Source organism: Pongo pygmaeus, chromosome 13, assembly GCF_028885625.2.
Source record: "Pongo pygmaeus isolate AG05252 chromosome 13, NHGRI_mPonPyg2-v2.0_pri, whole genome shotgun sequence".
Lineage (NCBI taxonomy): Eukaryota > Metazoa > Chordata > Mammalia > Primates > Hominidae > Pongo > Pongo pygmaeus.
Window position 1 is genome coordinate 66,987,389 of NC_072386.2, and position 24,527 is coordinate 67,011,915.

The window sequence follows — 24,527 nt, forward strand, 5'->3', positions numbered from 1 at the left end:
TCTTAATAGGCTCCATTTACATCAGTGATAAGTTGAATGTGAAGTTTATTTGGAATTATAATCAGAAAATATATTGGAAAACTTACAGTTAATGTCTGTTGTGGAATGCTCTGGATGTTGGTTATTGGTTTGATAGTGGACTTTGAAGTTTATTATAATACAGATGTCTCCATCCACACCATGGAATTTAAAAAATATTGACATTTAAAAATGTTTCCCTCAAAAAAAAATACATGAAGTTGAAGTCAGCTGTTTTGTTTCCCTCTTAGTCCACATTCCCTCCTTCCGTCTTCCTTGAGGTAATATCAATTTGGTGATACGTTGTGTATATTTCCAGTACCATATTTTAAAAACTATATTCCTGTCCAGAAAATATATACTTGTGTTTTTAGTGTCTTACAGAAATGTTACACTGCTCACCTTGTTTTGCTATGTTCTGTTTTCATTCAAATATTTGAAGTGTAACCATATACTGATACATAGGTCATTATTTTAATGATGTTACATGATTATATCAATTTGAAGAAAATTTTCTTATTTTTCTATTATTGAGATTGTTTTCATTTTCATTTTTTTATAATGAAAGTGGTGTGGTGAACATCAGTGTCTTGAATGAATGTAGTGAACATGAATGAATACACATGTGTAAACATTTCTCTAGGTATGGAACTAGGAGCAGAATTCCTAAGAAGAAAGTACATTTTCATTTTTACTGAGTTTTTGCCGAATTATTCTTCCAGGTTATTTTATCAGTTTACATTCTACCAGTAGTATATGTGAGTTCCTGTTCACATCATTTTCAACTGTTGATATTACCATACTTCTGATTTTTTTTTTGCAGTTTGTTGGTATTAAAAGATACTCTATGAATATAATTTGTATTTTCTTGATTACTAGGAATGTCAAGTATCTTTTCATCTGTTTTTTGGTCAGTTTTTCCATTCTGTGAATCATCTGTTTACATTCTGTTCCTGTTTTCCTCTTGATTGCAACTTTCTTAATGATTTTTAGGCTTTTTGAGTGTGTAGTGGTTATAAACCCTTTGTCAAGTATATTACAGATATTTCCCAGCCTGTAGATTGTCACTTTTATCATACAAATATTTAAAATTTTGATTTTTTTCTGTGAATTTTTTTCTACTATTTTTGTCTAAACAAAAACTTATCTTTAAACTAATTAGTCCCTATCCTAAAATCAAGAAGATATTATCTTATTCCCCTGTAGGATGCTTAAAGTCTGTTTTTGAGATTCCTATTATATAAAACTGTAGAGATTTTTCTTGTACGTTTTAGGATAAATAATATGTTTGTTTCTTTTCTAATTTATATAAGCAAGATGAATATTGCCTGATAGTTCCTTTGTTAAGATAGTTACATGGACGTATTTTTTTTTTACACATCTTTAGATTCTTAGATTAATGATACTAAATATTATTTGTTTTTCTTTCCCAGATAAGAAATCATTTTTCAGTCCCACTGTCTGTTTACGAAGGGAATACCTTATTGGGAACTGCCTCACCTGAAAATGAATTCAACATACCATTAGGATCTTACCGGTATTTTTTCTTTATCATTTTATTTACTCTAAGATCTCTTGTAGAATTTTTGGTTTCTGATTTCACATGGATAACTTTGATCAAATCCATCCTGCTAATAGCTTATCTAACTTATTTAGGTTTCAGTGCACTTAGATCTTAAAAAAGAAGTATTATTTAATTTATTGTAATAACTTATACCAAGCACACTATATATGCTTTTCTCTTAAATATAATTATATTTTGATTGCAATATAACCATCATAAGCATAGTCATATGATTATGAGTTTTAAAAATGTCTAATAGATCATGCCTGGTGGTTTCTGAATTTATATATACTATTATGAAGTAATTTGTACTTCTCAAAGGTTTTATAATACAATTTTTTTGAAATTCCTTTAGTAAACAATATTTTATCCTTTTCTTTTCATATTTGTTCATTGTTCAGGGATGGAGTTGTAATATAAATAGAATTATATGCTACATTAATTTTAAATTTTTAAAGTAATTAAATTTGATACAAAATATGTTTTAAGAAAATATTAAAATTATAACAAAATATTATGAGCTAGTCTTATAGATTTTATATCATAACAAGTAAGTATTAGTCAAGATATGTAATCTGGAATTGAAAATAATCTCTTATATGGAAATTGAACCTTATTGGAGAATAAAACTGTCCTCAGAATTAAGCATTGTAGTTTATTTAAATACCATTTTAGAATACACACTAGAAATAGGTACTTACCTCAGTGCTACAGAAGGATAGAGGCAAAACTGCAAACAGTGCTTACCTGTTCTCTTGTCCAGAAGTTCAGAATGGGATCCTCAGTGCTCCGAAGACAATCTAGCAGTTTTAGGCACATGTTTTCACATAGATCGACCTGCTAAACCTAATGAGTGTTTTATTGCTTAGTTCAGACTTGCTGAGGGAAAGAATTGTATTGTTGAGAGAACAACAAAATAGTCATTTACAATATCTGACCTTGCTCTAGAGAGGATTTGGGGTGGGTTACAAGACTAGATTAAATATGGCATGTAAAATATATTTAAAAATTTCTGTGAAGAAGTTTCATTTTCTTCTTGGATAATAAAAGTTAATGATATTCTACTTTTTAATACATTTCTGCTATATATTTTGTGTCTCTGTCCATAGTAGAGAAAACAGTACCTTTATACTTTTTTCCAAGGCTGAATATTAATTTGTTACATGATAGTTAATCCATCTTAATGAGAATTAGTAGTGATTAATTCATCTTAATGAGAATTGTTACTGACTAAGTACTTCATCTTAAGTAGAATTATTAGTGACTAACCGGCTTGGATTTCTCATTAGGCATTCTTTTTTCTTTTTTTTTTTTTTTGAGATGGAGTTTTGCTCTTGTTGCCCAGGCTGGAGCGCAATGGCGGGATCTCAGCTCCCAGGTTCGACTGAGTATCCTGCCTCAGCCTCCTAAGTAGCTGGGATTACAGGCATATGCCACCATGCGCAGCTAATTTTATATTTTTAGCAGAGACAGGGTTTCTCCATTTTGGTCAGGCTGGTCTCGAACTCATAACCTAGGTATTCTTTTAATCTAGTACTTCAGTGTACTAGATTCTTTTACTAGTACACTAGTACAGTGTACTAGATTCAGTGTACTAGGTATTCTTTTAATCTAGTACTTCACATCTTATATTTAAGATGTGAGGTCTTAATTAACAAATGGCTGTCTTTCTCTATTCTATTTCTATTCTTAGGTTAATGATACAGATAAATACAGATGCAGATAAACACAGGAAGACAATTTATATTTTATTAAAATATTTAAATAGAATTTAAATATCCTGATTCTTTTATTCATTTAACAAATATTTATTAAGGTTTTTTGTGGGTGAGACACTCAATACCAAGATGAATTGCATGTGGCTATTGCCATCAAAAGATAGATATATTACATAAATGTATAAAGTAGGAAACAGTGGGTTATAGAGAGTTATAGAAAGTGTTAGAGTTGCCAAAAACTATGGAAAACATAAAAGGGATTAATGACTGACTCCTGGGCAAGATACATGAAGTACAGTAACATATGTAATATAGTAATATGGAGATTAGATGGAAAAGGCTATCTAAGAGGAAGGCGTGCATAAACAAAGATAAGGAAGCATGAAAGCGTAGTGTTATAAGGAATAGTTGGGAATTCACTGGAATGTAGAGTGCATGTTGGAAGATAAAATTTGAAAGATAATGTAAGTTCACAGTTAGATGGTTGCTCCCTCATTTTCTTGCTCCATTTTTATAAATTTTATCTCCATCTGTTAGTTTGATCTATTTTTTTCTTCTTGTCTCAGATAATTTGATGTTCTGTTTCAAGACCATTCACACTACTATATCTTCTCATTTAAAACCTCCTGTCATTGATTATCTTTCCTGTTTTCTTCATTCATTCCTTGAACTTTCCTTTGACCTTTTATATTTCTCTTACTCAGATTTTCTCTTCAGAACACCCTTTTTGGGAAAATCGTCACTTGGCAAACACCTTGCAGTCTGTCTAGAAACAGCCAACCACTCTGCCCTCAGTCTACTCTAAACATATGTTTTTTGGTACCTATCACAACGCAGTAGTTATCTTTTAACATTTTAACATTTCCCACCTGATTATGATCTTACTCGTTTGTTTGTTTTCAATTTTGCCTTGTTGTTGGTAGATAATAGGTCCAATAAATGTTTTGATAAACTGGGTAAGTGTATTAAGATTAGTTTAATTTGGAAAAAATTAAGGTTTTATCTTTAAGTATTAGAAGTAAGAGTGGAAAATAGAATGAAAATTATAAAAGGAATGTAGAAGTAGAATAGGCTATATCTCTTAACTGTTTTGACAAATAATTTATATGCTTCAGTCAGGGAAGAAGGAAGTCTAATATCTCTCGCAGTCCAGGGTGCCAGTAGCTGGAAGTCACTGAAAAAGGACATGCAGAAAAGTGGGTAGAGTGGGTTCAGTGTTCAGTCTAGCAAATTTAAGGTGCCATCAGAAATTATTACAGAAATACATCATAGATATTTGACATTTTAGGAGTAGAGCTTAGGAAAATAATCAGGGTTGAAGATAGTTTTGACTGTTGTTCATTTATAAAGGACAGTTTCGTGTCATAACTATAGCTAATTAGTTTTACAAATATAAAAATATTTATGAAATGTTTATTCTTGGCTACAGTGTGGGTTCAAAAATTATTAAGTATAAAATATTGCTGAAATGTAAACAATGTAATATTCAAATGTAAAGATTAACCATGTGACAACCAATAATTTTGTCACCATTTTCTTAAAACCACTCTTCTGCAATGGCAAGAAAAGCCAGAATTGACAAATGGGATCTAATTAAACTAAAGAGCTTCTGCACAGCAAAAGAAACTATCGTCAGAGGGAACAGGTAACCTACAGAATGGGGAGAAATTTTTGCAATCTATCCATCTGACAAAGGACTAATATGCAGAATCTACAAAGAACTGAAAAAATTTACAAGAAAAAAACAACCCATCAAAAAGTGGGTGAAGGATATGAATAGACACTTCTCAAAAGAAGACATTTATGCGGCCAACAAATGTATGAAAAAAAGCTCATCATTACTGGTCATTAGAGAAATGCAAATCAAAACAACAACAAGATACCATCTCACACCACTTAGAATGGCAATCATTAAAAAGTCAGGACACAACAGATGCTGGAGAGGATGTGGAGAAGTAGGAACGCTTTTACACTTTTGGTGGGAGTGTAAATTAGTTCAAACATTGTGGAAGACAATGTGGTGATTCCTCAAGGATCTAGAACCAGAAATACCATTTGACCCAGCAATCCCATTACTGGGTATATACCCAAAGAACTATAATAAATCATTGTACTATAAAGACAGATAGACACATATGTTTATTGCAGCACTGTTCACAATAGCAAAGACTTGGAACCAACCCAAATGCCCATCAATGATAGACTGGATAAAGGAAATGTGGCACATATACAGCATGAAATACTATGCAGCCATGAAAAAGAATGAGTTCATGTCCTTTGCAGGGACATGGGTGAAGCTGGAAACCATCATTCTCAGCAAATTAACACAGGAACAAAAAACCAAACACCGCATGTTCTCACTCATAAGTGGGAGTTGAACAAGGAGAACACATGGACACAGGGAGGGGAACATCACTCACTGGGGCCTGTTGCGGGGTGAGGCGCTAGGGCAAGGAGAGCATTAGGAGAAATACCTAATGTAGATGATCGATTGATGGCTGCAGCAAACCACTATGGCATGTGTATACCTCTGTAACAAACCTGCACGTTCTGCACATGTATCCCAGAACCTAAGGTATAATTAAAACAAAAACAAAAATGCTAAAGCAGAAAGAAAAATAATAAAGTAAAATATCATACTGATGTTAAAAAAAAAAAAAGCAGCACTGTTCCGCACTATGGACTATGTTTTAATAACGTTAAATATCGATTGAAAACTTTCATTTGATTAATGTTGGAAAGCTTGCGATTATTTTTTTAATAGTAATTTTTTTTAGTTTATGAATTCAGTCATGGCATTTATTTCCTTTTAGGCCCACATATCCAGAAAAGCCAAATTCTTTCAGTTATATGTACAAGTCACAGATGATTCTATGTGGTTTGCTTTGCATATATAACTGATACGATTTATGTATTTTTATATGAAACCATTTATCTTATAAGTGTACTTTTAAGATAGTAAGTTTGTAAGAAAAATATTCTCCTCTTAAAAGTCAAACAACTTGATGAGCTTCCAGAAAGTTAAGATGATATCTATTTATCTATCTTTTTTTTTTTTTTTTTTTGAGACAGAATCTCGCTCTGTCACCCAGGCTGGAGTGCAGTGGCGCAATCTCGGCTCACTGTAAGCTGTGCCTCCCGGGTTCTCTCCATTCTCCTGCCTCAGCCTCCTGAGTGGGTGGGACTACAGGCGCCCACCACCATGCCCGGCTAATTTTTTTGTATTTTTAGTAGAGACGGGGTTTCACCATCTTAGCCAGGATGGTCTCAATCTCCTGACCTCGTGATATGCCCGTCTCATCCTCCCAAAGTGCTGGGATTACAGGCATGAGCCACTGCGTGTGGCCTTATCTATCTTACTTATATCTTAAAAAGTATATGAAAATATAAAAATGTATTACAATATTATGAAAGGAGGTAAGTTTGTTATTCTAAAGCTGTAATTATATAGTTTAATATGTTTTCCTTTAAAGCATTTTAAACTGTATCATTTAATCTCATGCAGATCATTCATTTTTCTGAAGCCAGAAGATGAGAACTATCAAATGTGTGAAGGAATTGACTTTGAAGAGATTATAAAAAATGATGGTGCTCTTCTAAAGAAGAAATGTAGATCTAAAAACCCTTCTAAGGAATCATTTCTCATTAATATTGTTCCAGAAAAAGATAATTTAACATCTCTATCAGTGTATTCAGAAGATGGTTGGGATTTACCATACATAATGCATTTGTGGCCACCTATCCTGCTCCAAAATCTTCTTCCTTACAAAATTGCTTATTATATAGAGGTATCGGCAAATTGTTTTAGTGCCTTCCTGTTTTTGATTTTGTAGTTTCAGTTTTTTAAGATTAAGAGCAATAAAAACTATTTTAAAGATCTAATAAAAATTAGAATACTAGTAAAGAATAGGTAACGCAGATATTCTTTTGCAACAAGTATGAGAATTATTATTGAAATAACATTTAAGAACTAGACTTCAGTGACAAAAAAAATGCTACATTATGTTGTGTTCTTTTAGTGCTGATTTTCTTAAAAGATTGTATACTTTGTGAAGTGGCTTTTTTTCTTACATACTCTGTGTGGTTTCTTCCTGTTGTTATAGGAATCCATACATCTTAAGATTTTATGTAAATATTTCATTTGCGATGCTTATCAAATGAAAGAAAGTAGTTCTTCATTGTCATCCATTGTAGGTTTATTTTACTTTTAGAATTACCATTTGCTTTTTAAAAAAAGTTTTTTGAGACTAGGTTTCTCTCTGTTGCTCAGACTGGAGTGCAATGATGCGATCATAGCTCACTGTAGTCTCAAACTTCTAGGCTCAAGTGATCCTTCCACCTCAGCCCCCCGAGTAGCTGGGACTACAGGTGCATGCCATGCCTGGATAATTTTTTTTAATTTTTAATTTTGTAGGGACAGGGACTCACTATGGCTTGTCTCGAACTCTTGGGCTCAAGTGATCCTCCCACTTCAGCCTCCCAAAGTGCTGGAATTACAGGCATGAGCCAGTACACCCAGCCGTTTACACTTTTTTGATACATGTCTCTTTTGGAGGAAAAAGTTAACATATTTATGGTTTTAAATGAGTATTTCCATATTGAGTAACAAATTATCATAGTGGTTAAGAATTTGTACTTTGCTGTCAGGTAGATTTGAAATTGCATCCTAGCTCTGTCATTTGCTGGCTGTATGTTCTTAAGCAGGCTTTATTGCTTTTCTAAATCTTTTGTTGTAGTCTATAAAATGAGAATAATAATAAAATTTGCTTGGTTAAGACATGGGGAAAATCAAATTAGATTGTGTATGTAAAGGATTTGGTACAGTGCCTCACAGACACAGGGTTGCCATTTATTTATCACTCTAGCACTACCACCACCATTGTTATTTTGTGGAATATTATTTAACTTGTAAAGAATCAAGAACTCCTTACTTTTGCTTTAATTAATTTAAAATCATGAGATGAAGAGATTCCTATATTATAATAATAGGAAAAGAATAGGATAGAGATGCTGGAAAAACTGGTGAGATAGTCAGATGTACTGTCAATTTATATTTCTATTCTCATAGAACTTTTAATTGGATGCTGTTAGTGATCACATTCTGTCTGCCAGTTTCCAAAGGGTATGATCAGTTTTTAGAAAGATAATTGAGCCATGGTATGGGGAAGGGACTAGAGAGGACAAGAGCAGTTAGGGGACTCTTAAACTGAGAGATCATATAGTGACATGAACTAAGATAATAGAAGGGAGGGTCAAGGGAAATGAGCAGTTTGGAGAGATACATACGACGTAATAATATAAACAGTGATTGGAAATGGGTGATGAGGGATTGTGGAGGTAGTAGGGATTACTTATTTTGGATTACCATCAGTTTTTGCCCACATTTTACATTGTTTTGTTGTTTTCAAAATAAAAATCACTAGTGGTTAAGATTGTCTTTTTGTTGTTGTTTTACCAATTATAGTGTTTTATGTTTATAATTTCCAGGGGAGTTTCCCATTATGTTATTTAATCTTCACAGTTTGTCCTTTGAAGTAAGTCATTTAGACCATTTTACAAATACAGTAGCTCAAATCTCAGATTAAATACCGTGTAGAGGTTTACACAGTTGACAAAGTTAGAACTTGAATGTAAGTCTTCTGACTTGTTCTGATAGGTATTTCAAAAGCATTTTTTGCAGCATTTGGAATACATAAATAGAATTTTGAGGCATATTATTCTGCAACATTTTAAATTTTGTTGTTTTTTTTTTTTTTACAGGGAATTGAAAATTCAGTTTTTACTCTAAGTGAAGGACATTCAGCCCAGATTTGTACTGCACAGTTGGATAAAGCCAAGCTACATTTAAAATTACTTGACTATCTCAATCACGATTGGAAAAGTGAATACCACATAAAGCCTAATCAGCAAGACATTAGTTTTGTCAGTTTTACTTGTGTTACAGAAATGGAAAAGACTGATTTAGATATTGCTGTCCATATGACTTATAATACTGGTCAGACAGTTGTGGCATTTCATAGTCCTTATTGGATGGTCAATAAAACTGGCCGCATGTTACAGTACAAAGCAGACGGAATTCATCGAAAGCATCCACCTAATTATAAAAAGCCAGTTCTCTTTTCTTTTCAGCCAAATCACTTTTTTAATAACAATAAGGTATGCGATGTTTTTTCTGTTTTTCCCTTGTCTTTAGCTACTTGTCATTTTTTAGTTTTTAAAGTTCTGAGTAATAAATATTATGAAACTTGGATAGAAATAACTTGTTAAATATTTGAGGCCAGAAAGATTAGAATTTAATATTATAAAGGTTTAGTGCATTAACAATATAACATTTTGTTTATGCTAAAAAGTAATTTATCAGTTTAAGCAGGAATTTTTAAAGGTACCTAAATTGTTATGTATTTGGAATATTTTTTCCTAGGTTCAACTTATGGTAACCGATAGTGAGTTGTCCAATCAGTTTTCAATTGATACTGTTGGTAGTCATGGAGCTGTTAAATGTAAAGGCCTGAAAATGGACTATCAAGTGAGTGCATTCTGTGCTTATCAAGAAACTTTTATTTTAGATGTTTCTATTAACTACTTAATTAAATTTTATAAGGATGTTATACATAACAGTTTTTGAGCTGTTATTTTTTTTTTCTTAGGTTGGTGTCACTATAGACCTGAGCAGTTTTAACATTACTAGAATTGTGACATTTACCCCTTTTTATATGATTAAAAACAAAAGCAAATACCATATATCAGTGGCTGAAGAAGGAAATGATAAATGGCTCTCTCTTGATTTGGAGCAGGTGGGTAGATGAATTTCAAAAATATACCTCTTTGGATTGTATTTTCTCCTTGAAGTTAGATACCTAAAGTCACCATGTAATGTTTTAACTCTCCCCTTACTCCAATTTTGTTTTAGTTTCCTGAATCTTTATTGAATATTTGTGCCCGGCTCTAGATAGATGGGAAGGTTCAATTTTTAGTAATTAGATAACTAGGAATGCCCAGCTTGTTAAGGGAGGTAGACGTTTAACAATTACTAACCACTTTGGTTAAATACAGCAGCCAAAGACTAGATAAGATATAAATGCATCAAAGAGAAGGAAATTACTTATTCTCTCTAGGAAGCTATTAGGAATGCTTTCAGAGAGTAGGGTAAGCCAGACTCTTCTTCAAGTTATTTGAGGAGAGTAGTAACTTAGAAGTGAAATTTTGATTTTGTGCCATCATTATACCTTTGAATAAGAGTTTTCTGAATGACTGACAGAGGTTGATGGAATATTTTATTTTTGAAGAACTTTTATTCTAAAAGTTAGGATTAGAGAAGTTTTTGCTGTTTCTATTCATTATTCCTTTTTGCATACAAAACCATCCTTGTTGGGATTATTCTTGAAGTATATTCTTTAGAATTTCCTTTAGGGCTGGTTTTGAAGGTAAATACCATCAGTGTCTCCAGAAAAATCTCTGGCAGGAGGGACAATGATCGGGATATAAACCCAGGTGTTCCAGGGGGCAACGGCAACCCCCTTTGGGTCCCCTCCCATTTTATGGGAGCTCTGTTTTCACTGTATTAAATCTTGCAATTGCAAAAAAAAAAAGGAAAAAAGAAAGAAAGAAAAATCTCTCTGGCTGCCTTCACAGTCTTTCTTCTCTTTGTCTTTGATGTTCTGCAGTCACGCTGCTATATGTCTATATGTGGTTTACTTTTTATTTACCCTTCTTGAGGTGCTTTACTCCTAGATCTGTGGATTAATGTATTTCATGCTTTCTGTAAAATTTGCTACTATTGTCTCTTTAAATATTGCCTCTCCTCCATTCTTCCATTTTTTTTCCATCTAAGCCTTTAAATCAGACATGTTGGACATTCATACTCTATCCTCCATGTCTCTTAATAGCTCTTTTATATTTTCCAACTCTCTTTGCTTCATTCTGGGTAAGTTCTACATGGACATCTTTCCTTTTTTTTTTTTTTTTTTTACTTTTGCTGTGTCTGAACTACTATTTAAGTCTTCAACTGAGTATTTGAATAATTATAGTTCTTATTCCCAGAAATTTCACCTTTTTTCAAGTATATTCATTCTTTCAACAAATATTGTTTATTTTTTATGTGACTTGCAATATAATAGTTAAAGCCCATCTTTATGTAGTTTACATTTTAGTGGGTATAAGGGGAAACATTAATAATACCATAATCAATTAGTATATAGTATGTTTCAAAGTGACAAGTCTAATGTGGGAAAGTCTGATGTAGGATAAGGGACATTGAGAGTTCGAGAGCCAGGGGTGGTCTCTGATTTTATGTAAGGTAGTTAGGATGGGACTCATTGGAGTGACATTTGAACAATGACTTTGAGGAAATGAGAAAGTTAGCAATTGTCGAGAGCTCAGCTGAGGAGAGAGCTGAGCTGCCAGGTGTCGGAATAGCTGATTAAGACAAGCCACAATGAAGGTAACAGTCAAACGTTTAATCACTTACTGTGATAGTACAGATTGAGCATCCTTAATCTGAAAACACGAAATCAAAAATGCTCCACAATTCGAAATATTCTAAAATCCAGAACTTTTCAAGTGCCCCCATGATGCCACAAGTGAAAAATTCTATACCTGACACTTCATGTTTTTCACTTTCTTAACTGTCTTTTTTTTGTTTTTACTGTTAAGTACTTATGTGTGAATAAGTGTAAGAAAATGATTGTTTATTGGTAACACAAATTGAGAGTCAGGAATGATGGTGATGCCACACAACCACAGATTGTCAACATGGGTGGTTGAGATAGTAACACATTCTCTTTCTGATGGTCCAATATGTACAAATTTTGTTTCATGCACAAAATTATTTAAATATTGTATAAAATTACTTTTGGGCTATGTGTATAAGGTGTATGTGAAACATAAATGAATTTTATGTTTAGAGTTAGATACCATCCCCAAGATATCTCATTATATATATGCAAATATTCCAAAATCCAAAAGAAGTCCAGAATCTGAAACACTTCTGGTACCAAGCATCTCGAATAGGGGATACTCAACCTGTGTAAGCAGGAGGCTAAATCTGAGAAAGCACAATTACCACCTGTGCTGGAATGGCACTGGACAAGGGTTAGGTGGATCAGCACAGACGTGGGGATTGTCTCACTGTCTAGGAAACCTTGAACAAAGTGTCCGGCAGTTTTATGGACCTGGGGGATGGAGTAGGACAAAGCGGAGGAGCTAGGAATGGAAATGTGCTGAGCACTGAGAGTAGACAAAAAGTATCTTCACTTTTTGTGAAGTGACTATACCCTTGTTTTAAACTGATCATCTGTGTCCCAGTTCTCAGCTCAGGCGCTCCCTTTCCCCCTGATAAAGAGGTCCTGCAGGGGCTCCCAAGGAAGGCCCCTGCCAAAAAGCTCTCATAAAGAGCCTCCAAATGAAGTGCCTGGGCTAGGAATACAGACATGGATAAAAGCTTTGGGACAGGGTTGCTTGAATCCTTAAGACTGTAGTGCCCTGGCTGTGCACAAAGTCAGGTTATATTCCTAAGCATGTCTCTTATCTAGTTCCGTTAATTCCATTTTATGGTTGAATAAAACTGTCTTTAACAAGCTAAGACACTTAGCTCTAACAACCAAGTTCTGCTTCATTGTCCTCAAGTCATGTGATGATGATCAGGTATCACACATGAGCAGTCTCATTGAAATATATGAAGGGATCAGTCTGGTCAGGGCCTAAGATGGAGTTGACTTAATAGCTTACAGACAAGGCTGGTTCTTCCTTCTTGTTCTTTTAGCTCTGTTTCCAGATTCTTTTGTCCAGTCTTCTTTCTAGTACCTTGACTATCTCCTATTCTTTTAGTTTGGTTTCCGGATCACTCATGTTGAATTTATTTCGTAAAATTCTGAGCTTCTTTCCTACTCTGAACTTTGAATACTACTTTTACTTTTTTACCCTTATTTGACAACCAGATGCTAGATTCAATACTTGTTCTGACTTGTTATTTTTGCGTACTTTGTTTTCTGCCTAATTTCCAAATAATGTTCGTACCTGATTTTGATTTTTAGTAACTGAATGTACACTTGTTTTAAACCTTATCATCTGTGTCCCAGTTCTCAGCTCAGGTTTCTTGCTGATTTTTCAACCTTTCTCTGTAAGATCATGACCACATTAAAGTCTCTTTTCTCGCCAGCAGTTCACTTACCATAGCTCTTCAATTTGCTATCCACTGCTTCTTGAATGCATAGTGCTGACAAGTGACAGTCCATCTTCAAGTTGAAAGTTTACAACTGTTTAAACAACCCAATAACTAGAGCAGTGTTAAAACAGGTTTTTTTATAGTTTAAGTCTACTCTGATGGGAATATTAAGATGATTTATGTATTTATGGTGAAATCTGTTTATTTTTATAAACATATATAATGTACATTTTAGTGTATCCCCTTTTGGCCTGAGTATGCTTCTAGTAAACTTCTTATTCAAGTCGAAAGGAGTGAAGATCCTCCCAAAAGGATATATTTTAACAAGCAAGAAAATTGTATTCTCTTGCGTCTAGATAACGAGGTAAGTTTTTTTTTTCTTTTTTGCATATGTCATTAGGAAAGCTAAAATATACTGACTGGTATTTTATTTATTTTTTGTATCAAATAATTACTTCTGTTGATTTTTCCCCTTTCCCCAAAAATGAACAAACATTTCTTTTTGTAAAAGGAAACAGGGATCTAAGATAATTTAATTGTTAAATAAAAAGTTGGGGCCGGGCGCGGTGGCTCACGCCTGTAACACCAGCACTTTGGGAGGCCGAGGCAGGCAGATCACGAGGTCAGGAGATTGAGACCATCCTGGCTAACACGGTGAAACCCTGTCTCTACTAAAAAAATAGAAAAAATTAGCCGGGCATGGTGGCGGGTGCCTGTAGTCCCAGCTACTCGGGAGGCTGAGGCAGGAGAATGGCGTGAACCCGGGAGGTGGAGTTTGCAGTGGAGCCAAGATCACGCCACTGCACTCCAGCCTAGGCAACAGAGCGAGACTCCGTCTCAAGAAAAAAAAAAAAAAGTTAGTTGGAATGCCTGGAATACTAGAATATACCACATCTGGAATGTCACCTATCTGTAATACAGTGATTGAGATTATAGATTTCCAGAAATGCAGTGCAAAATTCTGAATTGTTTTCTCAGTCATCCCAAAAATTAAATTATCAAGTTATGAATAGTCTGTTCTTAAATGTTATTAGTTAACATTCTTGGGAAAATGATTACATTAAAATGTTTTCTTTTTCTTTCTTCTAGCTTGGAGGTATTATAGCAGAAGTGAATTTGGCCGAGCATTCTACAGTTATTACATTTTTAGATTATCATGATGGAGCAGCTACATTCCTCTTAATAAATCACACAAAGAATGAACTTGTTCAATACAATCAAAGGTAAGATTATCACAAATACAGTAACTCTTGATGGTGTAAGTCTAGATGATGAGGCACGGTTTTTTTGATAATTTCTTAAGAATATGAACACTGATAATAGCATTGTAGCTATGTAAAACAGTGTTCCATTAAAAAATGTACTTGAAGCATGTAGGGGTAAAACTGACTTGATGTCTACAATTTATTTTGAAATGCTTCAAAGCAAGAAAAATGGAAGAGCTGAAGCAAGTGTGGCAAAAGCTTGTTCATTGTTGACTCTGATGAGGAGTCTGTCAGAGTTTGTTAGGGGTCTCTGAATTTTGTCTATTTTTGAATTTTTTCATATGTTTAATATAGTGTAAATATGTAAAATTTCAGATTCTTTTTTCAAACAATAGGTACCCTCTTGTTGAGCTGTCTGGGGGAAAGGACTGCTTCCTTAAAGGCTATAATTGAATCTTCATGGTTTAGGACTACTCTTCAACATTATTCGTTTTTATTTGCTGTGATATCTTCTTAGTGTCACTGCAAGTTATGCAACTTTCTAATCCTCTACTTAGTAGTTCCAGGCTGTCTTGAATTTATTTTATTTCCTTTCTTTCTTTGTTTTCACCTGTTACTTTTCAACAAGGACATATTTATCATTGCACTTCCACTTTCCTTCCACTGCTAACTGTACAACTTCTAATCGTTGATTAAAATCAAACAGACATTGAGTAGGGACCACAGGGCTGGACTAGCAAATACCTAAAACTCGTTTGGGGTAGCATTCTCTCATCTATTTAAGATGTTAAGAAAGAGGAATGCCTGTTTTTTTAATTATCCATATTATAAAAATAATAAGTTGTTTCTAAACGTGTGTGCAAGTGTCTTTTTCATATAATGACTTCTCTTCCTTTGAGAAGATACCCAGTACTGGGATTGCTGGGTCAAATGGTAGTTCTGCTTTTAGTTCTTTAAGGAATCTCCATACTGTTTTTCATAGTGTTTGTACTAGTTTACATTCCCACCAGCAGTATGAAAGTGTTCCCTTTTCACCACATCCATGTTAACATCTTTTTTTTAATTTAAATTATGATCATTCTTGCAGGAGTAAGGTGGTATCTCATTGTGGTTTTAATTTGCATTTCCCTCATAATTAGTGATGCTGAGCTTTTTTTTGTATGTTTGTTGGCCACTTGTATATCTTCTTTTGAGAATTGTCTATTCATGTCCTTAGCCCACTTTTGATGGGATTATTGTTTTTGTTTTTGTTTTCTTGCTGATTTGTTTGAGATCCTTATAGATTCTGGATATTAGTCCTTTGTCGGATGCATAGTTTGCAAATATTTTCTCCCATTCTGTGGGTTGTCTCTTTACTCTGCTGATTATTTCTTTTGCTATGCAGTAGCTTTTTAGTTTAATTAAGTCCCGTCTATTTTTATTTTGTTGCATTTGCTTTTGGGTTCTTGGTCATGAACTCTTTGCCAAAGCCAATGTCTAGAAGAGTTTTTCCAGTATTATCGTCTAGAATTTTTATGGTTTCAGGTCCTACATTTAAGTCTTTGATCCATCTTGAGTTGATTTTTATATAAGGTGAGAGATGAGAATCCAATTTTATTCTTCTACATGTGGCTTGCCCACGATCCCAGTACCATTTGAGTAGGAGATAGTCAAGGTACCAGAAAGAAGACTGGACAAAAGAATCTGGAAACAAAAGAGCTAAAAGAACAAGAATGAAGAACGAGCCTTGTCTGTAAACTATTAAGTCAACTCTATCTTAGGCCCTGACCAGACTGGTCTCTTCACATCTAGTCCCTTCACTAGCATAAGGTGTCCTTTCCCTACTTCATATTTTTGTTTGTTTTGTTGAAGATAATTGGCTGTAAGTATTTGGCTTTATTTCTGGTTTCTCTATTCTGTTCCGTTGGTCTACATGCCTATTTTTATACCAGTACCATGCTGTTTTGGTGACTATAGGCATTGTAGTGTACTTTGAAGTAGGATAATGTGATGCCCCCAGGTTTGTTCTTTTTGCTTCGTATTGCTTTGGCTATGAGGGATCCTTTTATAGTTCCATATAAATTTCAGGATTTTTGTTCTAGTTCTGTGAAGAATGATGATGGTATTTTTATGGGAATTGCATTGAATCTGTAGATTGCTTATGGCAGTATGGTCATTTTCATAATATTGAATCTACCCATCCATGAGCATGAGATGTGTTTCCATTTGTTAAATTTAAACTTTTAAATAAATATTCCCTTCTTATGTAATCTCCCCTGTCATTATCCTAGTTCAGTAACCCTCCATTTCTTATCTATTTGAGTAGATTTTTATGTGTTGTTTTGTTTTGTTTTGTTTTATTTGAGTAGATTTTTGTTTTTTGTTTTGTTCTGAGACAGTGTCTCAATCTATTGCCCAGGCTGGAGTGCAGTGGTGCGATCCAGGCTCACTGCAGCCTCCACCTTCCAGGCTCAAGTGATTCTCATTCCTCAGCCTCCCAAGTAGCTGGGTTTAGAGGCATGTGCCACCATGCCCAACTAAATTTGAGTAGATTTTTTATCTGTCTCTATATATCTAGTCTTATCTTTAGTAAATCTCCCATTTTCCACTAGAATGAGTTTTCTAAAATAAGAAATATAATCATATCTCTCTTGTTAGAGTTTTTCTTTTTTTACCCATTTCTTTAAAAATATACTTCTAGGCTGCCTTTCTAAACATTTGTCTTTCTGTGGCCTAAATCTTACCCTATACAAAGTGAAGTTTTTTTTTCCAGAATGCTCTGGGTCTTTCCATGTATTTTTACCTGAATAGGTGTTTCTTTCAGCTAGAAAAATGCCATTCTGTAATTATTAAAAAATCAAGAAACAACAGATGATGGCAAGGCTGTGGAGAAATAAGAACACTTTTACACTGTTGCTGGAAGTGTTAATTAGTTCAACCATTGTGGAAGACAGTGTGGTGATTCCTCAAAGACCTAGAACCCGAAATACCATTTGACCCAGCAGTTCCCTTACTGGGTATGTACTCAAAGGAATAGAAATCATTCTCTTATAAAGAAAGATGCACAGGCATGTTCACTGCAGCACTATTCACAATAGCAAAGACATGGAATCAACCCAAATGCCCATCAACGATAGACTGGATGAAGAAAATGTGTTACATATACACCATGGATACTATGCAGCCGTAAAAAGGAACGAGATCCTTCCTTTGCAAGGACATGGATGGAGCTAGAAGCCATTATCCTCAGCAACAAGAACAGAAAACCAAACACCACATGTCCCCGCTTATAAGTGGGAGCTGAACAATGAGAACACATGGACACAGGGAGGAGAACAACACACACTGGGGCCTGTTGGGGGCACGGTGGGAGGGAGAACATCAGGATAAATAGCTAATGCATGTGGGGCTTAATACTTAGGTGTAGGTTGGTAGGTGCAGCAAACCACCATGGAATACATTTACCTATGTAACAAGCCTGCACGTTCTGCACGTGTATTCTGGAACTTAAATTTAAAAAAAAAAAAAGAAAGAAAAATGCCATTCTATGTGATCCCTTCCCTTGCCACCTTAATCTATGTACCCCAGTTTTTGATAGCACCTTTACATATGTAGATTGCAGCGTTCGTCACATTGTGTTACTTTCTTGTGAGTTTGAGACATGTACACACAGATAGTGAATAGTCTGAGGACTATGGTTAGTTTCCCTTTTCTTGGAATTTTCATTGCCTGTCCCTGGTAGTCCAGTACATTTTTGCATAAGGAATACTCTGCAGTGAATTAAACAGATTAAAATTTGTATGAAATAAAAGCATTTTTAAATATTTTTAAACCAAATTTATTTGCTAATCAACACATTTACATTTGATTTTTTTTTCATGGAAAAATGAAGACTATGATTTTGTTTTCTCCTCCACATTTGCTTCTCTTGGCTTTTTAAAAAATATGGATGTTATTTCCTGCATATAAAAGTAATAGTTGTTAAATTACTGTTTTAAAAAATACTACAGAAAAAATGTGAAAGAGGACAATAATCCCTGTAATCCAAATACTGTCAACATTTGGTTCATTGCTTTTCCTTTCCTTTCCTCCCTCCTTTGTTCTCTCCCTCCCTCCCTTTCTTCCTTCCTTATGTATCTCTCACATTTGACAGCTATTGTGAACATATAAATTTGCTTCAAAGCACAATTTTTTTTTCTTTCTAACTTTTATTATAGGTTCAGGGGATACATGTGCAGGTTTGTTACATGGGTAAATTGCATGTCACGGGGTTTTGGTATACAGATTGTTTCGTTACCCAGGTAATAAGCATGATACCCAATAGGTAGTTTTTCGATTCTCACCCGCCTTTTACTCTCCACCCTCAAGTAGGTTCCCGATGTCAGTTGTTCCTTCTTTGTGTCCCCGCAAAGCATGATTTTTACTGAATGCATGATATTCTATCATTTAGATGCTCTACAATTAAATAAATACTTAATTGTTCAGAATTTTTATTTCAACTTTTATAATTTTAGAATCAGTTTATCTTTTTTTTGTTGTTGTTTATTTGTTTTTTGAGATGGAATTTTGTTGTTTTGCCCAGGCTGGAGCGCAGAGGCGTGATCTCAGCTCACTGAAACCTCTGCCTCCCAGGTTCAAGCGATTCTACTGCCTCAGCCTCCTGAGTAGCTGGGATTACAGGTGCGCGCCACTATGCCCAGCTAATTTTCGTATTTATAGTAGAGACAGAGTTTCGCCATGTTGGCCAGGCTGGTCTCAAACTGCTGACCTCAGGTGATCCACCTGCCTCGACCTCCCAAAGTGCTGGGATTACAGGCATGAACCACCGTGCCCAGCCCAGTTTATCTTCTGATAACGATCCTCAACCCATTTGTAATCATTGTAATAACTAATTTATAATTCCTTACCATATTTTTTGTAGTATATTGTCTTCTAATAATTTTTTGGAAAATACATATTCTGTTTTGGTTATGGATAATTCCTTTTTTGTTATTGAAGGTTTTGATACATTTAAAATCAATTTTAAGATTGAAACAGTATCTGCTAGCTTACGCAAAAAAAATTGTAATGCTTTTTTACCTTTTCTTCAACCTCTTTCCAAATTCTTTCTTGTGAATATAATTTAGGATTTTTTCAACCAGATTAATATAAAATGGTTAGCTTTTCAAAATATGTATTATTTCATTCAAGGCCGTTTTGGTATTTGCATTGATTTTAATGTTTTAACAAAAAAATGACTTTCTTAAACTGGTTTAGTTGTTCACCACGGGTTCTTCAATATTTCTATATCCTAGTTGTTAAAATGTTATTCTGAGTTCGTCTCTAGCTTGGTTGGAAAAAGTCTGAGTTATTTTTTTAGTAAAGATTTGTGGATAGTGTTATGCTATTGCTTGTTCAAAATGTCTTATTCTTACAAATTTATGACAATTTGACATAAAATTTTAAGTGATAACGTTTTTCTCAAAATTGTGTAGGTATTGTGCCATCGTTTTTTGACGTTAAACATCATTGAACTGTGAGAGTAACATTTTTATTTTCTTGCGAGTGACTATGATTTTCCTAGATATGTGTTAGGGTTTTTTTTTCCCCCTATTTTCTTACAAAGATACGTCTAGAATGATACTGTTTTCATTAATGTCTGATACGCAGTGAAGTCTTTTAAATCTGCAGAGTTAATTCCTTCTTCTACTCAGAAGAGGTATATTTTATTACTTGTTTGGTTTATAACTTTTGTAATTTTTTTTCTTTCTGAGCATCTTTTTGTCAATTGAATTTCTTAGATGTGTATTTCATGTTTAGTGATTTTAAAGAATGATTTAGTTACTTTGTTTTTGCTCTAGTAAGACCAATACTTAGGAAAGAGTTACCAATTAAATTATCTTAGAATTGGTATAAATAGGGTAAAATAGTGGGAATAATTTTCCATAATTAATTTGTATTAAAAAATTGACAAAATAGTTCTAAAGACTTGAAGACTTTTATTTCCTAAGTAGAACATATATTTTCTAAGTGGGAAAATAATGAGAAATATTCATTAGTGAACCCTTTTTTAATTGTATAAGGTAAGAATTTCAGCCTTGTTTTAATCAGAACTATCACAGATCTCAGTTAGTGAACTAAGAATTAATGAAGTATTATTTTAGTTCTTTTAATCTGTTCGTGGACTTGCATTTAATTTAACGCATATTTTTGCTACTGTGTCAGTTCTCTCAGTGAAATAGAAGATTCCCTCCCTCCTGGTAAAGCAGTGTTTTATACATGGGCTGATCCGGTGGGCTCTAGAATGCTGAAGTGGAGATGTAGAAAAAGCCATGGTGAAGTAACACAGAAGGATGTAAGTATTGGGTTATTATGGTGTTCCCAGCAGCCTTTTTTAAAAAAGGTATTTGGGCCGGGTGCGGTGGCTCACGCCTGTAATCCCAGCACTTTTGGGAGGCTGAGGTGGGCCATGAGTTCGAGATCAGCCTGGCCAGTAAGGTGAAACCCTGTCTCTCCTAAAAATACAAAAATTCACTTTGGGAGACCAAGGCAGGCAGATCACCAGGTCAGGAGTTTGTGACCAGCCTGGCCAATATGGTGAAACCCTGTCTCTACTAAAAATACAAAAATTAGCCTGGCATGGTGGCGGGTGCCTGTAGTCCTAGCTACTAAGGAGGCTGAGGCAGAAGAATCGCTTGAACCCGGGAGGCAGAGATTGCAGTGAGCCAAGATCACGCCACTGCACTCCAGCCTGGCGACAGAGCAAGACTCCGTCTCAAAAAAAAAAAAAAAAAAAACACAAAAAACAATTCAGCCTTCCTAGTTTTAAGGACTGTTTGTGGCCACACTTCTTAAAAACTGCCAAATGTGTTCAAAATAGTATTCAAGTATTGACTTAACCAAAAGTGTTTAAAACCAAAAGTAGTCTTATTTTGTTTACATCATTTGCTTCTACTGTGTTATAAAGAATAAAGTTGTGTTTAGAGAAGTGCTTTCAGCATTCACCTGGAAAACAAATATGTTCTCTGCATTGACAATCATACTAGGTAGATTTAGCTTCTGTAAGGAATATTTAAGGATCCACTGAGTGAACTAAAACAAACTTATTTCTGGGTGGCAAGCTATGATGATAAAGTTATGCGCATATATTTTCTGGTAACATTTTAAATACTTTCAGAAAATTTTTAAAAGTTTTTAATCCTTCAAGATTCATCTTAATTTGACTCCTGATGTTTTTTTTTTCTTACCACTAGTGATTTTTTCTTCCTGCTTATCAGTAGGTGGTATTTTCTCATTGTCTTTCAGTGCTGCTGTTGAGGAGTCTGCTGTGGGTATTGTTTACATTGTATTTAAGAGGATTGCCTATAAGTGGCCTAACTTTTAGTTTTAAAATTGCATGACTACTAGATTTATTCAGGAAAAAAAATTGTACTTTGATATAAAAATAGTCTTATTCATTTGATCTGTTGATTAGTACTTTGCATATTTATATCATAGTGATAGTTTGAAGCTTATAAAGATAAATCAGGCATTCACTGTAAAATATTAGAAAGACTTCAGTGAAATAAGTTAGTCTTCTTGATTTCTCAATGTGGTTTTAGTGATATACATATATATACTTAGAAAGTATTATAAGTAACGTAAGTATCCCCAGATAATTATTTTATGGTAACAACTCACAGTTTTAAATTTCTGTATATTGTAACGTGAAGGTATACTATATAGTAAAATTTTCTGAAAATCAGAATATTAACTAGAAATTAATGGCTGAATATTAATTATGAGAATTTGCTATGTTTGTCTTGTCATTGACCCTCAAAACCCTGATATCAGCACATTTATGTGAGATTCCTGAAGAATTAGCCTCATGATGAATATACATGCTTTGTAGAACATACAATTGAGATACAAGATATTTTTTATCCTGTTTGATTCAGCTATGAAAGGAAATGTGAATTTCAGACTGAAACAAATTTTAATGCATATCACATTGCTGTAGTCTTAGAATAAAGCAGAAAAAAATACTTTGTGTTACAGATTAGCCTACATGGGAAGGTTCAATTTTATTAAAATGTTTAAATTAAAAAGTAAACAATTGGCCTGTCTTTATGAGTAATAATTTTATAACAGATAACATCAAATGATTTCAATAATGTAAATTTGCAAGTATTCTACAAATATTAATTCATTTAGTTGCCACTAACCCCATGAAGTAGGTGCCATTAATAGTCTCATTTTATAAATGTGAAATCTAAATTTCATGTTCTTTGGGACCAAGTTCTAATTTTTTGTTTTTGTTTTTTGGTGGTTTTATTCTAGGATATGATGATGCCTATAGATTTGGGGAAAAAGACAATTTATTTAGTTTCATTCTTTGAAGGTTTACAACGCATTATTTTATTCACTGAAGATCCAAAGGTATTTAAAGTAACATATGAAAGTGAGAAAGCAGAGTTAGCAGAGCAAGAAATTGCAGTGGCATTACAAGATGTTGGAATTTCTCTTGTCAACAATTACACAAAGCAAGAAGTAGCCTATATAGGCATTACAAGGTTAGATGCATTAAATTTTGGATACATTTAAATGATCAGTTTCTAATTGTTAAGAAATTGTTATTGTAAAATCTAAAATGATTTAGTTTCAGTTTTGTGCTTTGACTATTCATTGATATTGTGGTAATGCTAGTTTTAAATGTGCTTGAGGGAATTTTTTGCCTTTTGAAATAAAGATATGGCAGAAATCAAATTTATAAACTCCTTATTATGTTAATCCTTCCACTTATCTAAAAAGTTATATTTATTCATCTTACCAAAAGTATGTTTTGCGTATCATACAAAATGCTTAATTCATTTTCCATTACCATCTAGCACAGTTCAGGGTACATATGCTGTAGCTGTTGGAGGATTAACATAAAGACAATCACTTTCTAATTTGACCTTGGCACTTTAAGATCTAGTAAGATCTAATAAGGTGATCACTGTATTTATCATTTCTTATATAAGACATCACCATTAAATCTTTTATCTCTCCCTTATGTCCGTATTATTCCTCTTCATAAACAGTTAAGTTTTAATTTACATATATTAGTGCTTAATGTGAGAATATTTCTTCTGTATAACCAAGATAATGTAATTTTTATCCTTTTCTTGAATTAAATTCTTGAATATATATAAAGGTATATGATACAGATGTAAATTTAGTTTTCTATGTACATTAATCTATACGTGCCCCTGACCTCTTATTGAATTGAATCAATGCCATTTTAAAAGGAATATTAAAATCTATATTCTTAAGAATTTTTATTCTCAAAAAATGTTTTTACTATTTAAATAGATCAAATACACCATAGATTTTTAAGACCTTTAGACCTATTACATGTTGTCTTCTAAGCTAGGTGATGTTAATGCAAAGATGAATAATACATGGTCTCTACCTTTCTATTTATTAAATGAATATAAGTTCTATAAGGAATAAACAAATAGAATGCTTAAATAAAATTAAACAACTTAAATATTTAAGTTGTTTAATTTTATTTAAGTTGTTTAAGGCCTTTCAGCATTTTAATTTCAGTACAACTAGATTTCTTCCATTCACACTCTATATCCTAGATAACTATTTTATACTTTGTCTCCCCTCAAATCCCCATTCTCTCAGCTTACTACCTTGCATTCCACTTCACTGAAAAAATTGAACCCATCAAAAGCAAACTTCCAGAGACCTGTCTCACCCCCCAATATCACAGCTTGCTATCTACCGGCATTTGCATACTACTTGCTGTACTGACATACTCTCAGCAGTTTACAGTAGATATATGTGCTCCTGTTTAAACAGATTTTTCTCTTCTTTTGCACTGTACTTCATTTCCTCTTACCTACTTGAGGACATTGTTCCAGCAGTCCTCT

At 33.7% G+C, this 24,527-nt stretch overlaps 1 protein-coding gene across 5 annotated transcripts in view; it reads left to right on the plus strand.

Moving 5' to 3' along the window:
* Positions 1–24,527, plus strand: part of VPS13A (vacuolar protein sorting 13 homolog A) — a 249,091-nt gene that overhangs the window by 164,307 nt on the left and 60,257 nt on the right. For all 5 annotated transcript variants that reach the window (XR_010123324.1, XM_054500058.2, XM_054500059.2 and 2 more), the window contains exons 46-54: positions 1,452–1,555; positions 6,806–7,088; positions 9,061–9,456; positions 9,722–9,826; positions 9,948–10,094; positions 13,698–13,826; positions 14,552–14,685; positions 20,851–20,980; positions 22,945–23,177. Coding sequence is in view for 4 of the 5 variants with exons in the window: in XM_054500058.2 (XP_054356033.1) it covers positions 1,452–1,555; positions 6,806–7,088; positions 9,061–9,456; positions 9,722–9,826; positions 9,948–10,094; positions 13,698–13,826; positions 14,552–14,685; positions 20,851–20,980; positions 22,945–23,177 (1,661 nt within the window). In the remaining variant the exon portion in view is untranslated. The remainder of the gene's footprint in view (positions 1–1,451; positions 1,556–6,805; positions 7,089–9,060; positions 9,457–9,721; positions 9,827–9,947; positions 10,095–13,697; positions 13,827–14,551; positions 14,686–20,850; positions 20,981–22,944; positions 23,178–24,527) is intronic.